This window comes from Cydia strobilella, chromosome Z (genome assembly GCF_947568885.1).
Source record: "Cydia strobilella chromosome Z, ilCydStro3.1, whole genome shotgun sequence".
In the NCBI taxonomy this organism is placed as follows: domain Eukaryota; kingdom Metazoa; phylum Arthropoda; class Insecta; order Lepidoptera; family Tortricidae; genus Cydia; species Cydia strobilella.
Window position 1 is genome coordinate 21,712,430 of NC_086068.1, and position 26,442 is coordinate 21,738,871.

Sequence of the window (26,442 nt, forward strand, 5' to 3'; positions counted from 1 at the left end):
GCCGAGTGCTAGTCGGTTTGTATGGCATACTACAGTTCGTTATTGACATGGCATAAGGTTTACTAAGGGCAATTTTGATTGCAGTGGGACCCCAATTCCTTCTGCATCAAGCATTTCTGGAGTTATTTACTCTCCAAGGCCGCTGTAGCCTCATCTAACTAGTTTCCCAGTTATGGGAATGGATATACCGCCATTAGCTCGGTCGCCAGAGCTCTGTCCGTTGCCTAGCAGGGAGCACCACGGAAGCCTGTTGGCCGCCGCCGCCATCCGGCGCGTGCAGGTAGGGTTGACATTTAGGTCGGATAGATGGTATTTCCGTTCTCCTCTTACTCCCCTTATTTACTGATGTAGAAGTCAATATAAAATTGAGACTATTGAGAGCCCCAAACAAACTTTCAAGAGAGGATATCCAGAAAACATTTCTAGATATCGAAAAACTTGACTAAATTAAACTTGTGTCAAATTTAATCAGCTTTCGGTTTGTCTAAGTAGTCATGTCGCTACTAAGATGCAAAGTTTCCAACCGAAAAATGGGACCTTCTTACCCCCGTCTTCCCTCCAGCTCAAAGGCCACGGCCGGGAACTTTTGATATGTTCACCTAACTAGTCCAAACAAAGTTACGGAGTCAAAAATTGTGTTCAAAGCATTTCCCTCTATGTGGTCCGAGAGCTGGTAGAAAATTTGGAGTACGTCATTGAGGCAAGCTGAAAATTTGCCTGATACCTCTCCTATCACACCCTAACTCAGCACTGCAAGTCTGGCTGCAGGGTAGCGGGTCTACGAGTAAATCAACCCTTAAATTTTTAAAGATTTTTTTTGGTGCCCAAAAAATGTTTTTGAGGCAGTTTAAATATCGACATTTGTATGGCACTATTCAGCTATTTGTAAGGCGCGTTTGACATGTATATAGTATTTTTTCGAGATTTTATGTCAGTATAACATTTAAAACTTTCGCTTTTTGAACACATATTGAATCACATTTACAATCGGGTCACTTTTCGTCGGATAGTCACACAAATCTGTTTTGACATTTTGCTGGGATGTCAGTTAGCTGCGACCACGGCCAGTGAAACCTGTGTCGAAACGTCAGTAAATAAAGGTAACAAAATAAATTATATGGTTGATGTAATCTTAACATGGCTTAAAATATTATTGGATGGACTGTTATTAGTAGTGTTACTAGATAAATCAATATCTTTTACAAAGACTGATGGAATTCATCCAGTTTTTCTTCATAGATGTCGTACAACAATAGGAACACCAATTAGCTATTTGTTCAACCTTTCTTTGGAGACCGGTGTGGTACCTGAGGCCTGGAAAAAATCGATTGTTGTTCCTATCTTTAAAAGCGGGGATAAACGAAATATAAAAGAATATCGTGGTATTTCAAAACTATCCGTAATACCTAAGCTTTTTGAAATAATTATATATGATACGCTATATCGTGTAATTAGACCAATGCTTATTCCTCAACAACATGGATTTATTAACAGAAGATCCACTGAATCCAACCTTTGCGAATTACTTGATTATTCTCTGGTCGCTATGGATAAAGGTTTTCAAGTGGACGCCAATTACACCGATTTTTTTAAAGCGTTCGATAGAATCCTTCATTCCATACTTATAAACAAATTAGAATCATTTGGAATTCACGGCAACCTTTTGAGATGGCTAACATCTTATCTTCGTAACAGAAACCAAGCGGTGGCGGTTAAAGGTCATACTTCTAGCTTTGTGCCTGTCTCGTCGGGGGTCCCCTAAGGCTCCCACCTTGGTCCGTTGTTATTCAACGTTTTTATTAATGATGTCATTGAATGTTTTCAGCATTCGGAAGTCTTATTGTACGCAGATGATATAAAGATATTCAGTGTTATCACGTCACATAACGACTGTCTCAATCTACAACATGATCTCGACAGATTGAATAACTACTGCCAAAACAATAAACTTAACATTGAAAAATGTTGTTCTATCACATTTCCCCGTAAACGTAACCCCATAGTTTGTGACTATTCTATAAATGACAACCGCCTTAAAAAGGTGACGGAAATAAAAGATCTTGGCGTAAATATTGACCATGAGTTGCGGCTGACCGCCCATGTTGACAAAATTGTTCGGAAGGCCTACACCTACAGTATGCTCGGGTTTATATTTAGGCAGAGTAAAAATTTTAAAGATCCTAAAACAATTATTCTTTTATATAATGCTTACGTAAGATCACACCTAGAGTATGCCTCCACAGTATGGAGTCCTCATTTCCCTATCCATATTAATGCAATAGAAGGAATTTAAAAAAAAAATCAAGCGGATGAAGTATAAATTCAAAGAATTTGATTCAAATAATTTTTAAGAAAAAAAAACCGACTTCAATGGGGGATGCCGCTGAAAGTTCACTTATTGTTGATGGTACACTCTTATATTCCAGACAATGAAATGAAAAAGACAGCATCTTTTGCCTAATTATGTAGAAAAGGAGGTAAAACGACCCACTTTTCTAGTAGCATTTCGTTTTTGTAAGGGTCGCAGTTCTAACCTAACCTAACCTACTTTTCTGATAGCATTTCGTTTCTGTAAGGGTCACAGCTCTAACCTAACCTACTTTTCTGATAGCAGTTCGGTTCTGTGAGAATCGCAGTTCAAAAACCACCCACCCACCTAACCCACGTTTCTAGTAGCATTTCCGGGTCCGGGTCTGGGTCCGGATCCGAGTCCGGGTCCGTGTCTGGCTGTCCGGGTCCAAGTTTGGGTCAGAGTTCGGTCCGGGTCCGTGTCCGAGTTGGGGTCCATGTCCAGACCAGGGTCCGGGTCCGAGTCCAGGTCCAAGTTTGGGTCTGGCTCCATAAGGAAGAGAACAAATCGCCAAATGTGAACTATATATGTGACACTGAAGAGTTCCATTCTGATCATCATAAGCAGTTCCACTTCATCAAATGTCACTTTTTTAAATGTAAATGCTGGATTTGTTAATGAAAATACAAAAATCACTATATGTATGCCTTTCACATTTGAGGAGTTCCCTCGGTTCCTCGTGGGTCTCATCATCAGAACTCGAGCTTGACAAAAATATGTCTTAAAAACCTAACTTGCTTAACAAACATAACGAAGAGGACAAATCGCTAAACGTGAACTATGCGTCATTGAAGAGTTCCGTTCTGATCATCATCAGCAGTTCCACTTCATTAAATGTCACTGATTTTGATAGTTTACTATTGTAAAATTAAGTTAAATTAATGCATGTCACGTTTGTAGTTTCAAATTCGCATTGTTTAGTTCTTTAGCACTAGATCTAGAGATTACATACGGCGGGGCCAAACATTACTAAAATTATATTATTTTTTTGTTTTATTACGTTGGTGGGTCCAGGCGAACGAATTCAGTGAGTCAATTACGAACGTTGGGCATTGCCCCATAATATAGTACAAAAATCGGCTCTAATTTGTTAATTAAAATTAAAAGTAATTCTTTAAGTATGTAGTAATTTATACCATCAATTTTCTTTTCAGGACTTTAGAAGAAAACATGATGAATCCGGGGGCAGATGAACCATCGTCTGGATTAAATGGAAGGCTCAGGCCCAGGAAGTCGAACATTCCCAGTCCACAACCTACCAAACTCGTCCGAAAGTCTGAAGGAAAAACTGGCCAAGAAAAGGCTAAGCGAACTAGTGCCGCATCCAAAACGCCGCCAAATAAAACAGATGATCTCGCAACAAAGTCTGATTCTATACTTTTATGTCCATATTGTGACAAAAATTTTGCTTCTAAACAAACCTTGTCCAAACATGTGCGGCGAATGCATGCAGCAAGTTCGAAGCAGGACAGCTTCATCGCCTGTCTGTTTTGTGGCCACTACGAGGCCGAAGCGAACGACATTATTCGCCACATGGCGGAAACGCATCCCCAACAGTACTTTGCTTGTCTGAACTGCCATACACGATTTACATCCTCTTTCGAACTTGCTGAACATAAAAACAAGTCTTGCGAAACCAAGTTACCTTATCGGAGCAGGCTTCGTCAGAAAGTTTCAACGGGTTCATTAAAAGAAACACATAAAGATGAATTTGGAAATCACAGTAAAGTTTTCACTGACCGACACAGCTTTAATGGAGTTGTGATTTCTTGTGAACTGAAACCGTCTCTAGTAAGCGATGGTGCTGACATTGAAGATAATATAACAACGAATTTAATTTTGCCTCCGAGCAAGGGTCTAGGTAGCGGTACGGTAATAGAGAAGAGCGCTGTTATCGTGTTAGACGACATTCAGTGGAATAAGCGAATCCCGCCCAATTTCTCGTTTCATAACACTGACGCCGACCAGATTCTTTCGCGGTTGGGTGTCGTGCATCGCTCGCCTAGAACGGGCGAGTCCACTAAGAAAGATTGGAAAAACTTAGATGAGACGACACAAAAGTTCGAAAAGTGTTTCGACACTAGTTTTTACTCTAAAGTGGCAAGTAACGTCCAGGAAAATTTAGGCAAATTTTTGGACGGATCTTTCAATTTTAACCCTGATCCAGACAGTACTATTAAAACTAGGAAGTCGAAGAATAGTGTTGTCATTAATACTGCAGAAGGATTTCCCATACTCCTCGCAAGTGAGCAGTATTCACGTAACGCCTTTGATCGATATATGCCCCGGGCGATTGCTCCAAAGCACAAGTGGAAATGGGACAACTTGGAAAGCGAAAAGGGTCCTGTAAACCCCGACCAAATTAAGCGCGATTCGCACACAAATAATTGCATTATATCTTTGGTCTCCAGTTTAGATATCTGGACACAACTACGTATGAGGCGAAAATTCGAAGAGAAATTTGGCTGTCCACCGCTCGAAAAAAAGACTGAAAAGCAAACAATTATAAGTAACGAGCTGAAAGACATACTAGAAAGCAGAGAACTTCCAACTTCGTTATCGCAAGTAATGGAAATTACAAAAAAGGCAGCAGAAAGCACCGGGCGGGGCGACTTCCCGTTGTCGTTGGGACTCACGCCCTCCAGCTCCACATACGAGCTGCAGCCGGCCGTGCTGAGCGGCGAGTGGGTGCGCCCGCGCTGCTATGTGTGCTGCGCGTGCGGCGCACAGAGCCGCGACGCGCGCGCCGTGTCCGCGCACGTCTCCACGCACCATCCTAACGCCCAAGTACAGCATTATGAAATTGTTGGGGAGCAGCTGTTGAACGCAGACATATTGAAGCATCTCTATGTGCCGCCTAGTCAGATGTGCAATCGGACGCGCCCGCCACGGGGTTTCAGAGAGTGTACCAAGTGTAGAAAATCCATAACGCTCGATGATCTGCACCAGCACATGTTGGACTGTGCAGGAGACACTCCAGCCGTGCGTAGGAAATGTCGATATCGGCCGTTTGGAGTACGACGTCGCCGCTCGCGTCTGCCGGATAACACTATAAGAAAAAAGATTCGTAAGGATATCCGAGCCAGACAGACTAGGCCGAAGACCCTTATGAGACCTCGACCCATTAGAACCGAAGTTGGAGACGGTAAGTTAGATTTCATTAAATACTTAATTAACAGTATTAAATTGAGCTTAGAATAAATTGAAATGTGGAAAAATTACTGCCTTGGGTGAGATTTGAACTCACGGCCTCTGGATCGATACTCTGCAAAGTAAGCCACCAAGACCTCATCCATAGCATAGAGTAACTTATACTAGAGCGGTACTGTCATAGTAAATTTTGTAACCCCAGTAAATTCACTGCCATCTGTCGACACACTTTAAAACTAATAATAAATATTTATAAAAATACGATAAAATGTATTTAAATATGGATAAATGATATTTTTTATTTGCATTAATTATTTTTATGATTTTGACCCATGTTCTTTCACTGATATGCGTTAAAATTGTTAAATAACAAACGAAACCGTCAACGCCATCTATACGACAGTAGGCCAAAGCTAGTAGCGCCCTCTGAACGAGAATCAAATTTTCTTGATTTTCGAGGCACGTTTTTTACTTATAGACTGTATCCATCTATTACGGAGTTATATCTATCTTTGTCCATAGTCAGCAAATCTTCCCACTATATGAGTCTAGGGGACCCTATCAACATCTACCGTAAGAACGTTACACTTCTTAAACGGCCACCGGAGTTCCAAGTCATATTGGAAATTCGCCAGTTACGATAAATAGCAGCAAATAAATAGCAAGAAAAAATTTAACGATTCATCATTAAATATGACGAAAATAGACAGGATCTTGATACAATGTTTTCTGTTTACAGATTACAGTTTTACATCTGTCCTTGATTGCAAATAAAGTCCACCAAATGTATCCACTTCTAGCCATTAAAATATAGGTAAAAAACTTTATTAAGCCCTTCTTGCGTGTAGTTGTGTACTGTTACAACGCATTTTAAGCATTATAAATTACATATATAAATATTTAATAAAAGTAAGTTTTACATATTAAGGTGGATGTCTAGGGATGTCCTGCCGACTAGCCACCAAAAGATGGCGTGATTGTGCACAAATTGTGGATTATCACTATTTCTCTCAAAACCCAAACGATTTTCAAAGATGTGTTGATATACGCAAAAACAATAAAAAATATTACGTCTAAATCGACATATGTTTCCACTGAACAGTGTCTCATTTCATCAAAAACCGGTAAAAACTGCAAAATATTGCAATTTCTTGCATTTACGCACACTACCATAACTACTGTCATTCCGCAGTGTCAGTCTTGTGACCATTACGCCAAAATAGACTAGAGGTCGCTAGTTCAGAAGATGGCTTTTCTTATTACTCTCATTAGCTGACAAGGGACAACAGTGTAAACTAGATGGCGCGGTGTAGGAGATGAATTTTTCAGCAAGATTAATTTATGGTAAAGGCGCATCCAGATGAACTGAATTTAGCACCAGAATGGGCTGATTGTCTATGGTCACGGAAGGTAGCTCGTAGCGTGCGTTTACGTACCTAGGCGTTTGCTTGGTCTGATTCCAGCTACCTACATTCCAAATTATAAAATAAAATTTCAAAGGTTACGTATAAGTGAATAATAAGTATACTTTCTACAATGCGTTTTTTCACGCCGCAAAAGAGCATATATGCGTCAGTAAAATTGCCAAAAGAGCTTTTTCAAAAAAAAAATTAAGAGCATCACAACTTATCTTTTTGGGTTCTTCCAGCTCTGAATCACTAGTATATTCAACCCTGATATTTAAAAAATGTTCCAAAAATATGTGGCTTTACAAAAGGGTCCTGATGCTTCAAGTGCAATAAGGTCCTTTCCGCACTTAAACTATCGTGAGACATATTTCAAAAGGCGACTAAAAATAATAGTGAGTAAAAACCGTGTTGATAAATATTTTGAAGGTCCTTTCCATCTGAAATTCTGTTAAAAAGTCCTTATTACACATGAAGCATAAGAACCCTTTTCTAATAGAAAGCCACATTCGTATGGAAATTGTAGTTTCCACTTGTAAAAGTAACATAATTTACTTACAGACTAAAACGTGACGTAATGGAACGGACATTTTGGGACATTTTTTTTTAATTGACGAGATTCTAAGTAGAATGAGCCCAAGAAAGTCCAGACTTGTAAGAATCAGGTTTTCAATACCTATTTATTTATTTTAGAACTTGCCTTAAAAAACTTGCGCTGAGAGATATTGCATTCAATAGGTATTTTTATCGATCTACTTAATTTCGTTATTCGTTTCATGGACAAAAAGTTGAATTTCAATGCAGAACGGAAATATTCATGTTTTACGGGAAAGTACCTAATGCAAGCTTTAGCTATTTTTTGGAACACAATACCATACCTTTTCCGCCTGGTACCTAAAGAACGAAATGAAAAAACATTTAAAAATTTCAAAAATATTTATTACCAAAAAGTAATAGGTATGTATAGTCGCCATCAGATATATCGGAGCGGCCGAGACTCTCACAAAAATCTGAACACGCCTCTATTGTCAAGGCGTTAGAGTGCGTGTTCAGATATTTTTGAGCACCTCGGGCGCGCCGATATATCTGATGGCGACGGTACATCACAAGTTCAAAAATCCAAAATTAAGTTAATAACTTGTATAGGAGGAATTCGCTCTTTCATACTTGATAAACATTGTAACTGCACCGCTAGGCGGTAGGCACGCCTGTAAGAACATATACGAGTATTATTATTTTATGTTATGTATGACTAAGCAGACCAAGTAGTTTCAGCCGGTTGACAGATTAAAACTTTTGGTAAATGTTAGTTTGTCTACAACTAAGTACCAAAAATTCAAACATTAAAAATAAACTAAAAAATAACATAAATTAGCTAAATTTTCATATCAAAATTTTAACTGTTTCTAATTTGGACATTTTTTTCCGTCTCGCCGTAATTTAATTACTCATACCTATAGTCGTAATTACGATGAGTTGACACTTGAGGTTTACGTTAGAGACTCCGTGAAGACCGTGAACGCGAACGCATTCCTTATCTATCGCAATTCACACCAATACATTACAACTGCAAAAGTGAAGATATTGCAATAACTGTAGGTTTTCTATGACTTGATACAAACTAATGTTGAGCTTATGAGCGTTTTCACATTGTTCGATCCGATATCGGATGTAGGATCCTAGCTAAATCCTATCCAGTATCAATAGTGTCCTAGGGTCAACTTACGGTAATGTACTAAAAAGCCACAAATACTAAAACATTTACTATGGAGAAATAGTGAAATTTTATTCACAGTTTTTTATCTATCCTACAGTATCTATCAGTTCTACAGTAATGTCTTCATATAGTATTAACAGGACTGAGTGGCGATATAGAAAACTGAGTAAAATTTCACGTTTTCTTCATAGTAAATGTATGGAAAAAATGGAAAGTTTTTTTTTTTTATTTGTGTGCGCTCCGCGTTCGCGTGTTGCTCGCCTAAGTAGTACGCTGCGTAAGGGTTCCTAGTCGACTACGGAACCCTAAAAGCATCCGTATGTTACAGCCATTTTACTCGGAATGTCCATCTAAATACACTTTCATCCAAATCGGTTTCAGCAAATCAAATTTGACGATATACCGATATTACCGATAGCAGCGCCACATACCGGGTATCCAATTGTTTTTTCGAACCATCCATGTACCTATACTAAAGGGGCCCACTGACTATCAGTCCGCCGGACGATATAGGCCTGTCAGTTAGAACAAAAATTTGACAGTTCCGAACAACTGACAGGCCGATATCGTCCGTCTGTGTCCGTTTAAAGTGACTACATTCGTAAACAAAAAACTTAAATGTCCTCTTCGGGTTCACCGGTAGATGTAGAACTGAAAAGGAAAAGTCGTTTTGAAGGACTCGTACCATTCGAATACTACAAAATCACCGATCATACATGAACTGGTTGCTGTAGATTACTGTTGAATTATTTTTGTGCCTGTTGATTACTGTTGAATTATTTTTGTGCCTAGCTAATTACCATTAAACCTATAATTTTGTGCCAAACCTATAATCAGTGGTCAGCAACTCAGCATGCAAAATAACCCTGGATTGAAAATTACATTAACTTAATTTTGATTTTTACAGCCACCTTTGCACGATTTACACTGGGCTGTGCATGGTAAGCTGACGCGACGACAGTCGACACCCACAACGCATAGATACGCAACCAGATTAAGAGCCACAATGGTCCAAGAGGCTTAATTGCGACCAAATCGCTGTAACTGCCGACAATTCTGCAGTGCAACTCTCTTTTTCCTTAGTCCATGCCTAAGAAGATGTACATGGTATGGAAACTTCTGGTCTCAGAGGAGCGTTTCCCCATATATGGCCCGCTTGGTAAGCTGCTCCAAGTGCATGTTTATAGAGAGCAGCTGATGTAGGTGGCAGGCTTGTCACAAGCTTGTTTTTGAAATTGTAACTATAGCAAAACAATAACACAAATCTAGGGTTACTTTATACTAAAATTAAAATATGTAGGTACACACCTAACAAGTGACAAAATCAAAAACTTAAAGTTGACGTACTTCTATTTTCCCGTCTTTTTATAGTGGGCAGAGAAAGACAGCTTGATCTGAACGAATTCTTCCAGTACGAAAACCAAATTTGTCCACCTTCGTTGTCAGTCAATGGAGGGCTTCGTTCAGGGAACAAATCTCTCGGCCAATTTCAAAGCAGATGATTTGGCCGAGAAATTGGAACCTGCCTACCCTGCCACCTTCATCATGCACTTCGAGCACTTACCAAGCGGGCCATATATGGGGAAACGCTCTGAAACCAGAAGTTTCCATACCATGTCCATCTTCTTGGGGATGGACTAAGGAAAAAGAGAGTTGGACTCCAGAATGGTCGGCAGTTACAGCGATTTGGTCGCAATGAAGCCTCTTGGACCATTGTGGCTGCAAATCTGGCTGCGAAACTATGCGTTGTGGGTGTCGTCGCGTCAGCTTACCATGCACAGCCCAGTGTAAATCATGCAAAGGTGGCTGTACAAATCAAAAGTAAGTTAATGTAGTTCTCAATCCAGGGTTATTTTGCATGCTGACCACTGATTATAGGTCTGGCACAAATATAATTCAACAGTAATCTACAGCAACCAGTTCATGTATGATCGGTGATTTTTGTAGTATTGAAATGGTACGAGAGCTTCAAAACGACTTTTCTTTTTCAGTTCTACATCTACCGAAGAGGACATTTAAGTTTTTTGTTTACAAATGTAGTCACTTTAAATAAAAATAATTTCTATTTTGTTATATTTTTTTGTAATTCAGCACCAGGAAAAAACTTTATTCAGTTTTATTTATTTATTTTTTATTTATTAAAATAAATTGGGTGATTTCTTTTCATATGACACATTTCATATTAAAGTCAGTGCACTGCGGTTGAAGATTTCTTTTAAATAAATTTATTTGTAAGAGCGTGCATAATTGAACAAATATTTCGTGAAGAATAAAAGGTATCGGTATCGGTTTTTTTTATAGTACTTGTTATTTATTCAGTAATATATACACGTTTTAAACTATTCATGTTCCATAATTTTTTTTTAAGAAATCAAGTAAAAACTATCAATCGAGTAAGAAAAAAAACTTAAGATGCCGTTTTTTGCCAAAAGTATTCAGTATATGTTTTTTGAGTATTTTTTTATAAGTAATGTATATAATGAGGTTTTATTTTAGATATTAAACATTGAAATCGGTGAAATAGGTTAGCTTGTAGAATTTTTTGAAATATATTTTTAAGAAATTTACACTCGCATTCAAACTTTCATATTTCGTAAAGTATGAGAGGTATCGGTGTCGAGTTTTTTGTATAATACTTGTTGTTTATTCAGTAATATGCACATGTATTAAACTATTCATGTTCCATACATTTTTTTGAGAAATCAAGTAAAAACTATCAATCGAGTAAAAAAAAAACTTATGATGCCGTTTTTTGTCAAAAGTATTCAGTATATATTTTTTGAGTATTTTTTTAAAAGTAACGTATATAATAAGCTTTCATTTGAGATATTAAACATTTAAATCGGTTCATTGGTTTAGCTTGTAGAATATTTGAAATATTTTTAAAGAAGTGGCGTCATCTCTGTTCCTAAGGGGTGAAACTTGCGCTGCTGCGGGTCAAATCACTCAGTTTGGTCCCTTCTATCACTGTGCCAAGCGGCTTGCTTTTATCATGAAGTGCAGCATCCGGGCAAAAAATGGCCATAACAAGTATGACTAAATTGAGAAATAAATGAATCTAAATCTAAATCTAATATGTTCTGAAAAGATGTGTCCCGCCGAGTTTCTAGCCGGTCCCATATTGGGATACCCTCCTGCAATTTAGGAGGTAATTAAATCTTCTCGGGTCAGAGGTGTAGGGTTATAATAATAATAAGCACGCAGGGCAGCTTGTGGCGAGCTGTTGGGGAGTGACGACCCCACGGACCCGAGTGCTCCAGAGAGTCGGTCAGGGTCTCCGTCTCCGGCGTGTCTTCGTCGGTCGGAGTGGACCCCAAGGGGACCCGCAGGACTCTGCTTTGGCTTGCCTTCATTGGCCGTCCAGAGAGGAGTCGTAAGAACTATATGCTCCAGGGGTGGAGGTGAAAGATGCATAAGACGCGAGTTGGCACAGCGGCTGTTAACAGCCACTGGGTAGAAAGCGGCGCACACCTCTCGACACCCCTGACACAGATTATATAATAGTTCTTACGAACATATACTTATCTCTCAAAGAAAACGCAAATACCTACCGTTTTGATACCTACACAAAAATACAATGGAGTGACCTTCAACTCGCCGCTCCCCGCACCGCGCGCACCGGCACAACGCTAGGGTTGCCGACGCTTCTTTCAAATACTTAGGTGTCTTAGAGTGATTCTCAAAAGAGTGGCATCTTAACCTGCCATCGAGTTTTTGAATTGAATGTATGCTTATTTTTTGTTTTTCATATGTAAAAAAAAATTTATACATAAACAAAAACAATGTTTATCGAGGCCAAGTCATTATTTGTATTTAAATTTAATACTTATATTAAAAATAAATAAAGAGTATCACTTTTTACTGTAACCTGTCTTGTCCAAATGCATCGCTCTTCCAGTTTTAGTTCTTTAGGCCAAGTCATTATATGTATTTAAATTTAATACTTATATTTAAAAACAATAAAGAGTATCACTTTTTACTGTAACCTGTCTTGTCCGAATGCATCGCTCTTCCAGTTTTAGTTCTTTAGATTTTATAAGCACCAATTGATGTTACTAAAGTATCATGCTATATAATAACATAAACAATACCTTTTAAAATGTACGTTGCACGGGTCTTATATATAATTTTTTTACAACAATATTCATGCATGAAGTTTGTCCAAGGATATTTTCACTGTAACCTGAGCATCCGCGGTATTGCATCTCACTCACACATAGAAAATTATATTTAGATCAAAATTGTGGCAAAATATTAAGCAAGTATCAAACTAACCATCCTATGGAACCATCATGACCCAAGTGTCATAGTTTCAGAGAGACAAGTGATTATAGGCAGGAATCTGGAGTTTGTAACAGGAATGATATATAACTTTAACTTGTCTCGATTATTTTACGAAATTGGTATGGGGCATAATGTAATAATATAATTTTAATATTGCATAAAGGTATATCTATCTATGCTAAAAGTGAGAAATTCGTATTATTATTCGTTAAAAAGATAAATTCTATAAAATGCATTTTTCACTGTAACCTGCTTAACTTTAACCTGTGATCAATGTACAGGTTAAAGTAAGTCTTGGCAGGTTATTGTGACTTCAGACTCGATCCATATATTAGGGTTCCGTACCTCAAAAGAAAAAAACGGAACCCTTATAGGATCACCCGTGCGTCTGTCTGTCTGTCCGTCTGTCACAGCCTATTTTCTCCGAAACTACTGGACCAATTAAGTTGAAATTTGGTATACATTATAAAACGCCACTCACTCGAACTACTGTACGACTCGGGTATTGTAGACTTGGAGATTACTAAGAACTCAAACTAGAGACCAACACTTTTATTACTTCTTTTCGATTAACTTAGCAATTAGATATTACAAGACTGTTGCTTCTTCCACGGTCCACACTAGAATGTCGCAACTGGCCCGGTTCCCAACTGTCGCCACCTCCCTATCACTAATCACCTGACAGATTCCCACCAATCACCGATCAGTATTTTCGCGCCATTTACTATAGACGGCTGTCTATGGTAAAATGACGTACCGCGCATTTCATCGACTAATCCTCGATAAGTATTTACCCGCCATTTCAATATAGACCGATATTGTCTTTGTTGAAACGGTGTTGCCATGTTTTTATTAGTTGAAAATAACAATCAAATTAAACTAAATCAAATTAAATAACAATCAAATACACGAACCCTAACAACATATGTAAGTTTGTGACCCAAAGACGGACATGTAACGAAAACAAATAAATTTTAAATACGGGGGCCACTTTTGGGGAGTAAATGAGAAAATTAAAAGATAAAGTTTTTCAAACTATACCGTGTTATATATCAAATGAAAGAGCTCATTGTGAGGATCTCAAATATATTTTTATTATAATTTTAGGATGAACAATTTATAAGTTATTCAAGAAAATAGACAAAAAATGACCCCCCCCCCCTTTATCTCCGAAACTAAAGGGTCAAAAATTTTGAAAAAAATACACAAAATAGATCTTTACCTATAGATTACAGGAAACCCTATTAGAAATTGCAGTCAAGCGTGAGTCGGACTTAATTACTTAGTTTTTGATCCGACCCCTACGGGTTTTTGTAAAGACATTTCACTTACGTTTCACATAAAAAATACATTGTTTAAATTGTTTAATGTACGGAACCCTGGGAACGCGAGTCCGACTCGCACTTGGCCGGTTTTTACAGGTACGGTTTTAGAGTATACGTGCAGTACCTTTCCCACCAACAGAATGCTCGTGTGAATGTTATTATATTAGCACGTATACTACTAAAATGGGAACCTGCAGAAAACCGTACCCGCATAAAGGATGTTCCAGACCCAGAATACAGAGCCCTAACTCCTCAAGAACGTACGTACACATTCACACACCTTCACAGTGGGGAACATGGCTCTTTCCTTTGAATATGATTAATAACACTAATGGAGACTTGGTTATGAACGGTACTAATAGAGAGGAGTATGCGGTTGAATAGTATTGTTCAAATGCCCACACTATTTACTAGACCTCGGCTTCCAGGTTTCAAAGGCTCCATTATCTCCAAGAGTTTTTCCCGTTTCTACCATTTGTAACATATGTGGTGAAGAGCTGAGTGGACTTCCACAGGCATTATGCACATTATATAGTATCTGTTTCTGAGATAAGTAGGGTGGCTCGTGAAAGTACTTATGCCCGCCAGTTCTCCTTCACCGCAAGGTCCCCGCATTACAGGGTAATTAAAGGATGACTCACGTTAGACCCGGCTGTGTCCGGGCCGGAGCTTCCGGCGCTTCGTTTTCTATGGAAAGCATCACGTGATCACCTGTCATGTCATAGAAAAGTAAGCGCCGGAAGCTCCGGCCCGGACACGGCCTGGTCTAACGTGAGTCATCCGTAACCCATATAACCATTCCGGTCGCAGAATCATCAAATTAATAACTAAATGACAGATGTGTCGAAACGGTGTCTTAACAGTGTGCACACAATGTGACCAGAATTGTTTCAGTAGCTAAGTGTGGTCGCCGTGTCTACACTTTCCGGTAACAAGGTGTCGAAACATTGTGTGCACTTTGCGTTCAGTTTGTGACCAAATCTGTACACAATGTGTCGTAACTGTTACCGAACTGTTTCGAAACATTGTGACAGCAAATGACAAAAAATACCTCTTGAAAACATAGGTTTGTCAAACTGTACCATTAGTGTCTCGTGTGCTCGTAATGCTAGTAAGTCATCATGAGCAATCCAAATGATGATATAAATGATAACCATATAAACGCTTGTCAACATTTTACAAAAAAGTGGGAATATTAAAAAAATGTACAGAATAAAGATATTTTATTAAAATAGAAGAAAACTAATTACAGTAGTTTTGAAAATCGTCCCCGAAGGTGGAGAAAAAGGGGTTGAAATCAGTTTGTATTTTTTGAGTGCTGGACTTCTGTATAAATGGATGGAATGGATCTTTGTATAAAGGCATATTACTTATTAGAATACAAGAAATGTAATTTCAACGTTTTTAAATATTCATCCCCTAAAAGAGTTAAAAGGGGGTTGAAAGTTTGAATTCATTACAAATGCTTTGAAACTTCTTAGAAAGGCATTATTATATAGGATTACAAAAAAGTTATTTCAACGTTCTTAAAAATTCAACCCCTAAGGGGGTTAAAAAAGGAATGTAAGTTTATATGTGACATTTTCAACCAAAAGGTACCACATTGTCGCTTGTCAATAAGGTAATGGAAATAGCGCCTTATTGACAACCGACAATAAGTACCATTTTCATTGAAAGTGGCACGTAAGGGGTACAAGTTTTCTTTTAAGCTAGGAACTTGAGACTTTGTTTAGATATGTATTCAGTCTAAATGTCAAATTACACAAAAAAAAACTAATAAAAAATATACACATACATAAAATATATACATTGCTCGCGGAACTAATGGCCGGTGGGGCCGGAAGGTTCTGGAGTGGCGTCCGCGTACCGGAAGACGAACTGCCGGTAGGCCTCCAACGAGATGGAGCGACGACCTGATGAAGGTCGCGGGAATTCGGTGGTTGCGAGCGGCACAGGATCGGTCGGAGTGGCGAGCCTTGGGGGAGGCCTATGTCCAGCAGTGGACGTCTATCGGCTGACATGATGATGATGATGATGAAAAAATATACAAATCAGAAAAGTACTTAAATTGTTTATAGATGTAAAAGTCTCTAGGTGTCAGAGATAAAATATATAATTATAATAAAAAACCGGCCAAGTGCGAGTCGGACTCGCGCACCAAGGGTTCCGTACTTTTTAGTATTTAGATAGATAGATAGATAGATAGATAAACTGTTTATTTTTTGTTATTTGTTGTTATAGCGGCAACAGAAATACATCATCTGTGAAAATTTTAACTGTCTAGCTATCACGGTTCATGAGATACAGCCTGGTGACAGACAGACAGACGGACAGCAGAGTCTTAGTAATAGGGTCCTTACCCTTTAGGTACGGAACCCTAAAAAACCGATCATCAAATTATCCTTAGAGGTGTAAAAGGGAAGGAGGAAAAGGTGGATGGACTGTGTGAAAGATGATATGAAACTAACGCAAGTGAATGATGAGATGACGGGTGACAGAGATGTATGGAAGAAAAAGACATGCTGCGCCGACCCCAAGTGAATGGGACAAGGGCAAGCGAATGATGATTATGCAAAGAATAGTCCTAATTATCGGGTATTAAATGAAAGAACATTACATAAAATACATGAAAACGATATTTTGGAGTGGAATAGGCTATTTGACTAATTTTTGGAAATGGTTTTAATTGATTGTTTATGACTTAATAATTACACTACATTGATATTTCCGTGAAATTTCCTGTATTAAATATAGAAAAACAATGTTAAAGTTTATTTATTTTGAACGCGCCTTAAACGCTGTTTTTGCAAAGGGGCTAATCACGTGACACGTGTGACGTCACACGCGAGTAAACTCAGTCAATGACCTTAGTAAATCTTATGGTTTATGTGCATTGAATTGATTATTTCACTGTAAAATGGTATAAAAATGTTGTATAGTGCCGCAATGTTCAAGTACGACTATAAAAAATCCAGATAAATTGTTTGTTTCCGTTCCAACGAATCCCAAAAAAAGAAAAATGTGGTTAAAACTAGCGCGAAGAGACCCAAAGAGCATTTTAGCGCATACAAATGTTTTTATGTGTGAAGACCACTTCGATGTAAGTAATATTTAACTGTAAATAAATATGGTAGTTAAAGCAGCGGATTTTGTTGTATTTAACGAAACAAGATGAAAATGAAATGAAAATGAAAATATTTTATTTCATTAATAAAATCTAGGTATTTAATGTATTACTACATAACCTCATAACATAGCTCTTTCAGCATTAGTAGTTAGTTAGTAGCATACTTTTTCTTTCAAACTAAAGTGCAGTATGGAGATACTATTCTCGTCATCGTATTCTATATATATATATCGTCGTCGTATTCGTATCATCGAAATCGAAATGTTCGTAAATAAACAATTTCTACGTATATTCACACAGCTGTTTTTACATTTCTAAGTTCCGCAGCATAGTAATCCGGATTATCTTTAAAGAAAAGTGCAACCATTAATGCATCTATGTCTGGTAGGTTGCCGCTATCAGCTTTCACATATTTCGGCTCCATTTTGAGATTCTTATGAATATTGTGCTACTAGATATACGGATAAATCGGAATATATCAGAAAACTGTGGAACAATAACTATTAAAATTAACTAAATACAAATAAAACAGTTAAAACACTCAAGGCAATCAAGAATGTTTACCCGCGTGTGATGTCATCCGAGAGTTGAACAATCACAGAGCGTTCACGTCCCTGATGAAATTTCAAAAAATATTAAATTTTCTTTCGTTTATATTTTTTTACATTAAAATATAGTGAAATATACTTTATTAGTTTATTATCTTTCAGGATGACCGCAATTCGTTATATATTTTTAATGTTGTCAAATACCCTATTATAATTTATAAATTGAATTTATTTGATAAATAAGCAAAACAACGGTTTCGTTTCGTACCTATTCTCCTCCTTTGAAATTCGGTTAAAATGTAAGTTTTGTGCACCTGGACTACAAAGGCGAATGAATTGACGCCTCATTTATCAAAATCAGTTCAGTAGAGTTCCATTTAAACAATACATCACACGTAGACAGCAAATTCTGCCTATTTCTATTGTCTGGAAGAGGACTCTTGACTTCTGTAACAGGTTTTTTTACCTAGCTCAGATGTCAGGGACTTCAACACCTATTTTGTACTTGCTTCTGTCAATGTTTTTTTTTTTAATTTTTTTTTCAAATTCATTTTATAAATTATAATTCCACTCCAAAATGTCGTTTTCATGTATTTTATGTAATGTTCTTTCATTTAATACCCCATAATTAGAACTATTATTTGCATACTATGATCGCATTAAGGTAGAATTGTTGGCGCGCTTTAGTTTTTTTGGTACAACTTCCACAGTTTTTATCAGAAATTAAAAATTTAAGCTGTGACGTATAGTTGAATAACTGGTTTCTTTTATATTAGACGCAACATTGTTATAACGTTTTTAGTTGAGCTATAAAATATATATACACGAACTTTTCTCAAAAAAAGTGGTTTTTCTTTGTTTGTAGCTCCTAAAATATACATTGTTTTTGTAAATAATGTATTAACGAATCATAATATATTTAATAACCTTTGGTTTGATATGGCACACGTGTATGTATGACTCATGGTATAGTTATAATTTAGATTTTGCAAATTTCGGCAGCGGTCACATGTATGACGCCATTATTTGTTCTCAGGCACTATAGAGATTTTCTCCCAGTAGTTTTATGATCCTTTTTATATTGCTAATAACATACTAGAAGCTTATGCGAATTATCCTGAAAATGACCAATTTGGATTTTTTTAACTTAATTTTATTTTTTTTATTTATTGAATAAGGAAACAAATTACAGTTTGTTAGATTATTACAAGACCCATAGGCAAAACCTTATGGAGGTTTGTGTGCCGATGGGGAGTTCGAGAATAACATAAAGAAAAACAATATGCATTGCATTTGTTCTAGCAAATACCTACATTTTGATGCATAATTTTCACATTTTTGGTCTGATTTTGATTATTTTGATATCAGTGTATGGCTTGAGACATCAGCTTTAATTTTGTAGTACATTGCTTTAACGTCCGACTTTTGGTTTGGTTAAAAAACCCAAATAATCAAAAAAAATTTTTTTCATTTTTATTTATTTTTAAAATTCTCTTAAACTATTGTATATTTTGGTACATAGTGTATTGGTGAAATATATAATATTTTATTGGCTTTCGTTTAATACCCCACACGTGTATGTGCAATGCATAGTTTGGGTGCAATATGCAATATTCGCAACGCGGCGGGAGTCATTTTGATGACGTCATTCCGCTGAAGTAGATGGTCGGCGCCGCTGTCTCCCGGCAGTTTTGGAGACCCAGTACCATGCCCAACAACATACAAAAAATAGTAGCGGTTTCCGGATCTGAACCATCTCTTCGACCGTTTCCCATAAGGCATAGTACTACCGAGCAGTTACGCTTACAGGCTTGGATGACGCGTTTAGTGCTCTCTCTAGTTACGAAGGTTATTTATACGGGTCTTGACGTCATATTGTGCTGGTTCGTTCGATAGCTGGATGCACCTTGAGCTCTTGGGGTTCATCCATTAATTACGTCACACGAATTTCGATGTTTTTTGACCCCTCCCCCCTTTCTTGTCACACTTGGTCACATTTAGCAAACCCCTCCCCCTGGTGTGACGTCACATTTTTTCAAAAAAATCGGCAAAACGAATTAAGTATTATTAATATTTTATCAAAATATTTTTGACTAAAGAAATATTAGTAATTTTATAACCAAAAACTGATTAGGAAAGAAAATTAAACGATTAAAAACGATTATCGTTCCAAAAACTTGTTATTTAACTGTAGAGCTAATAAAATAATTTAAATAAGTTAGTGACGTCACAAAGTGACTCCCCTCCCCCTTGTCACAACATGTCACATTTTCATGACCCCCTCCCCCCTCCCCCTAAACGTGTGATGTAATTAATGGATGACCCCTTGTCTCTTAATAAGACCTCCCGCTCGCGCGCAACTCGAGCCGCTTGCAAGACGATCTACCCTCTTATTAGGGTTCCGTACCCAAAGGGTAAAAACGGGACCCTATTACTAAGACTCCGCTGTCCGTCTGTCCGTTTGTCTGTCTGTCACGAGGCTGTATCTCATGAACCGTAATAGCTATAGGCCAGGAAATAAATGCCCAAAAAAAGTATAGAGGGAAATGCTTGGAACACAATTTTTGACTTCGTAGCTTTGTTTGGACTAGTTAGGAGGTGAACATATCAAAAGTCCCCGGCCGTAACCCTGGTGCTAGGGGGGGGGGGGGGGGGGGCTCTCCCCCCCTAGGGGGTTTAAAGGTTCCATTGTTCGGGTTTTCGATTATATCTCGGAAACTATGCGTCTGAGCGACTTGGCCACATATACAAAATTGGCAACGCCATTGTGAATATTTCATACATTTTTTAATTAATTTTAAGTTTATTTTTTTATTATCTCATACACACCACTCGAACGCACCTATTATATATTTATACCTGGCAACATATATTCCTATTCCCCCACTCCCCTCATTCAACCGCTAGTGCCACCTAAACCTATCACCGCGCGCGAGCTCAAAAATTGGCTCATCTAAATAAACTCAAAATCATGTGAAAAAGTACTCCATGGACATCAGTGCCGCCCTGTGAATTGTGAACTGAATAAAGTTTGATTGTGCCAAAAGAAGAAACTCAAAACTGGAGTCGGCAGGTCATCAAGTGTCGAAGGTTGGTGTTCCCGTCCTCTCCAAAAATGAAAAGTCAAGTTTTTCGATATCTTGTATAGATTTTGAGATATCCGCTCTTGAAGGTTTAGGCTCTCATTTTTATCTTGATTATCTACATTAGTGAAGCTGCTAGGCCGGATTTAGTATCGTTTTCGTATAAATCCGGGGTGCTGAATTATTTTATGGTATCAACATTGACACCATTCCTAAGTAAAAACTAAATTTAAAAAAATGATTTTTATAAAACTCCTCTTTACGCTTAAACCGCCGAACCGGGTTCATTGAAATTTGGTATAGAGATGGTTTAAGTCCCGGCCCGGTCCCGGGACAGTACATAGTTAGGTAGGATAGTTTTTATAACCAAAATAATTTTTTAAGGGTGTGAAAAGTAGGGTGAAAATTTGTATGGGGAATCAATAACCGCTGAACCTATTTAAATAATATTTGCGATGGTCTACATGTTTGATTTAGTTGAAAATGATACCAAACATGACTTCAAACCTAAATTTAAACAGTATTAACCTCAGGAATTCAACTTCGGCGAAGAAGCTAAATTCCCCTCACACCAAATTTCACACCTTCAAAGTATGATTTTTGAGATAAAAACTAAATTATATCCTGTCTCGGGACTTGAGACATCAATTTACCAAATTTCAACTAAATCAGTTCAGCGGTTTAAGCGTTAAGAGGAGTTTAAAAAAAGTTATTTGTTTAAAGTTTATATGTTTTTACTTCGGACAGGTGTCAATGTTTATACTATAAATGAATTCAGCACCCCCGATTTATACGAAAACGTTACCAAACCCGGCCTAGCAGCTTCATAGATGTAAATAATCAAGATAAAAATTAGAGCCCTAAATAAACCTTCAAGAGCGGATATCTCAAAAACTATACAAGATATCAAAAAAATTGACCTAATAAAACTTGTAACAAATTAAATCACTTTTCATTTTGTATAAGTGGCCATGTCGCTCAGACGCATAGTAGTACAATCGGATTAGGTCTAACCTCGTAATCCTTCCAAAGATATGAAATTTGGTATGTATGTTAATTAAAAGTCTCTTTTTCATGTCCACATTATTTGACATTTGGGGACCTCGAGGAGTCGCAGCCATCTTGGAAAATGTGTACCATCCTGGAGAAATTTGCGTTTTACTCTAAATATACGTTCTCTATGAAAGTATGGTGTAAGGCAACATTAAAGCTTATTAATTCTACACAAAAAAGTCCTAGATATCTTTGCGGAAAAAATACATCTTGTTATAGAAAATAATAGCTGAATCCAGATTTAGGAGATACTCTTAATAGGAAACTTGTAGGAATATGAATTCCACTTTTGTCTATACATTTGTACACGTTATACCCCAACATCAACATTTTACTCGACTGCGGCGTAAACAGAAAGTAGAGTTATGGGTTTAAAAACTGATAATCAGTACATCCTGTAGCTCAGGATACTAGTCGGATTTTTTAAAATGACGTATCGGTAGATGCCTCTTGCCCTTCACAACCTGTTTACACTTGTTTTATTAAAGAAAAATCAGTACAGCCGCCTTAAGAGGATGCCGAATATTAAATCATATTTTTACTTCTAGCGCCCAAACTATTGAGTGGATTTCAATGAAATAGACATCAGCAGATCCATACACGAGTGCTATGCAATTCAAATTTACTAAAATAAATGCATGAAAAATATTTAGGACAAAAATGTAACTGCAAAAACAGATTTTAGGTCTTAAACGGGGTTTAAACAATAGTGACAGTAACGAAATTTGACACCTACAATTTCAGGGATCCCTGTTTGCGTGTCATAAAATTGGAGCTTCGGGGACCACGGGGATCAATCGCCATCTTGAAAAGTATGTCTTTTTTGGTTTTTCTTTTTTTCTCGGAATATCTGGGTTTAATGTGAATACTGTGTATGGCGAAACGAAAGCTTAATAAATTCCACACTAAAAAGGTTTACACCACAATGTCCCAAAAAACGAAGCCTTTTCTAGAAATAGGGCTCAAAAGCTTACAAGTTTCCACACATTTTTTATTCTTTGTTGAGTAGAGAATGTTTTTGTGTTCCAAAGATTGGTAAAAAAATTATACAAGTATTTTTTTCTGACCCGTATTAAAATAAAATTTTAGTAGATGATAAGTATTACCTTTTGACTTCTGAGCCATAATTCTAGAAGAAAGCTCCGTTTTAGGGACATGGTGTTTTATACCTTTTTTGTGTAGAACTTAATAAGCTTTTGTTTCGCCCTACACAGTATTCACATTAAACACAGATATTCCGAGAATAACAGAAAAACCAAAAAAGACATACTTTTCAAGATAGCGTTTGATCCCCGTGGTCTCCGAAGCTCCAATTTTATGACAAGCAAACAGGGATCCCTGGAATTGTAGGTGTCAAATTTAATTACTGTCACTATTGTTTAAACCCCATTTAAGACCTAAAATCTGTTTTTGCAGTCACATTTAACACTAAATATAATATGTAATATTTAGGACTTAAGTCCTAAATATTTTTTCTGCATTTATTTTAGTAAATTTGTATTGCATAGCACTCGTGTACCAATTATGGATCTACTGATGTCTATTTCATTGAATTCCACTCAATGGTTTAGGCGCTTGAAGTAAAAATATGATTTAATATTCGGCATCCTCTCAAGGCGGCTATTATTGGTATTGATTTTAACTTAATAAAACTAGTGCAAACAGGTTGTGAAGGGCAAGAGGAATCTACCGATACGTTATTTAAAAAAATCCGTCCAGTATCCTGAGCTACAGGATGTACTGATTTTCAGTATTTAAACCCATAACCCTACTTCATGTTTAAGTCGCAGTCGAGTAAAATATTGATATTGGGGTATAACGTGTACAAATGTATAGACAAAAGTAGAATTCATATTCCTACAAGTTTCCTATTAAGAGAATATCCCCTGAAAGGTATAAGCGCTAAATCTGGATTCAGCTATTATTTTCTATAACAAGATGGGTTTTTTTTTTCGCAAAGATAGCTAGGACTTTTTTGTGTAGAATTTAATAAGCTTTAATGTTGCCTTACACCATATTTTCACAGAGAACGTAGATTTAGAGTAAAACGCAAATTTCTCCAAGATGGTACACATTTTCCAAGATGGCTACAATTCCTCGAGGTCCCCAAATGTGAAATAGTGTGGACATGAAAAAGAGACCTTTAATTAATATAATACCAAATTTAATAACTTTGGAAGGATTTCGAGGTTAGACTTAATCCGATTTTACAATAGTTTCCGAGATATAGTCGAAAAACCGAAAAATTGAACTTTCAAACCCCCCTCTCCCACTCAGCGCCAGGGTTACGGTCGGGGACTTTTGATATGTTCATCTCCTAACTAGTCCAAACAAAGCTACAAAGTAAAAATTTGTGTTCCTAGCATTTCCCTATATACCTTCTTATTGCTTGGCCTACTAGACAGTTGAAATTTTCACAGATGATGTATTTCTGTTGTCGCTATAACAACAAATACTAAAAAGTACGGAACCCTCGGTGGGCGAGTCCTATTCGCACTTGGCCGGTTTTTTTATTTCTTAGTGGTAAATGAGATAGAGAGACAAGGATGTCTCGTCCTTCTTGATAACGCTATGCCCTGCCTCCGACCGCGTACTTTTAGGCCGGCCAGCACAGTTCAAAATGTATGAGAAATCTACATTAATTCTCACATCAGAGATTTTTTGAGATGTGATTACCTATGTTACAAATAATATATTTTGAAAAAAATCTCCACAAAATGTCAATTTTTTTTTATAAATCCATATTATTACTAAAATAGAAAAATAAACCAAAACATCAATCCCCACACTAGAGATTTTCTAATATGCTGTTCTCAAGCATATACTCATTAAGTATTTATATTTTCTTCCAGCTTGACACAGAAACCTGCTCCCAATAACTTTCTTTATTAAATTTTTTTTTTACATAAAAATAACAACTAATGTGTACATAAAAATTACATGTTAATTAAGCTCTTTATATTCACTATATTCTACAAAAAATCTCTAACGTAAATGAATCCGTTTAATTACTTTTAACCATTTTTGTTTCGAATTTTTTTTGTTGCTTATAGAAAATGGACACGACTTTTGTTTAAAAAAAAAATCACAAAAAATTTCTCACGTATATGTAATATTGTATGGAATACAACCATAATTATTACGACGTCAAAGCTATTTAAATTACCTATGCAGACACTAACTGACGGGTACTCATTCACTGTAGAGAACGTTTGATCGACTTCCATATCTCCGTCTCACTTCAATGTTCGCGGTAGACGATCGGTCCGCTTGAACAGCCGAGAGTTCGCAATGCGGTCGACCGTTAATTCTCCCATGACTAATTAATTTTAATTGCGCGCTTACTTAACACACCTCAGGCAAAGCTCCGATAAAACGCGCAATGCATACATTGCGGCATATATCTCACGTATGTCAGCTATGAGGCTATGACATAGCAATGACAGATAGTGGCAGTTAGTGCCAAATTAGAATACAGACTTTTCTACCAACCATAAAGTTTAGTGCAAAGAGAATTTTAAACTCCTTAGTGAAAACCTCACGGTTTGTGCGAAATTGCGCGTTAAGCTATGCTATGCTAATAAAGATGATGGTTTGATTTACGGAAATGAATAATAGATATAATTTATTTTATTGTATAATACATTCCCGTTTCATTTACACCCAATATTATATCTTTTTCCGTAATAAAATGCGTTTATAATTACTGTAACCGTCTGTGTAGTGTACCATAATATACGCGATGGTTTGTCCTCCGGGCCCAAAATCGATGATCCCCTTTGATTATTTATTTTAAATGAACGTCAAAATCCAGACAGGAAATTTGATTTTGACATTTACGGCTACTGCTGTAGCAGTCGACAGCAATGTCGCGCTTCAATATTGCTGCAGTCGACTGCATTGCTGCAGAAAACGTGAAAAAGGTCATTCAATTCAATGGGTAGTAGGGTTATGAGATGAAATGACGCAATGCCCAAATGAAATAAATAGTACATTTCGATGCTAGTGCGGAAAGTATGTCATTACTTCACGAATACCGAGATAGGTATCTTGGCACGACTCGGGACGAGTGAAGAATGACATTTCCGCACTTGTATCGAACGACGTTTTTTAACACAGTTGCGAAAAAATAATAAAAACAACAAGTGAGGAATAAAAACAACAAGTAAGGAATAAAAACTTTGGAAACTTAAAACGCCGCTAAGTAAGAAAAAACGCCTCTTTTTTGACAGGCGTTTCGGCAGATATTCCTTTAAAGTGATATTTTCCAGAATGATTTTTTTTTATTTAGTGCAAATCGCCACACTGTAATTGTAACAGGGAAAATTGTCACAAAAAATTACATAACATTTAATTTTTTTGTAAACAACTCATTTTTTTGTATGGAAAGGTCTAATAA

At 37.1% G+C, this 26,442-nt stretch overlaps 1 protein-coding gene across 1 annotated transcript in view; it reads left to right on the plus strand.

Annotated features, from left to right (window-relative positions):
* LOC134754463 (uncharacterized) overlaps nucleotides 1-26,442 on the plus strand; it is a 104,469-nt gene that overhangs the window by 59,093 nt on the left and 18,934 nt on the right. Inside the window, exon 3 of the mRNA XM_063690797.1 lies at nucleotides 3,505-5,495. Coding sequence (XP_063546867.1) covers nucleotides 3,505-5,495 — 1,991 coding nt within the window. The remainder of the gene's footprint in view (nucleotides 1-3,504; nucleotides 5,496-26,442) is intronic.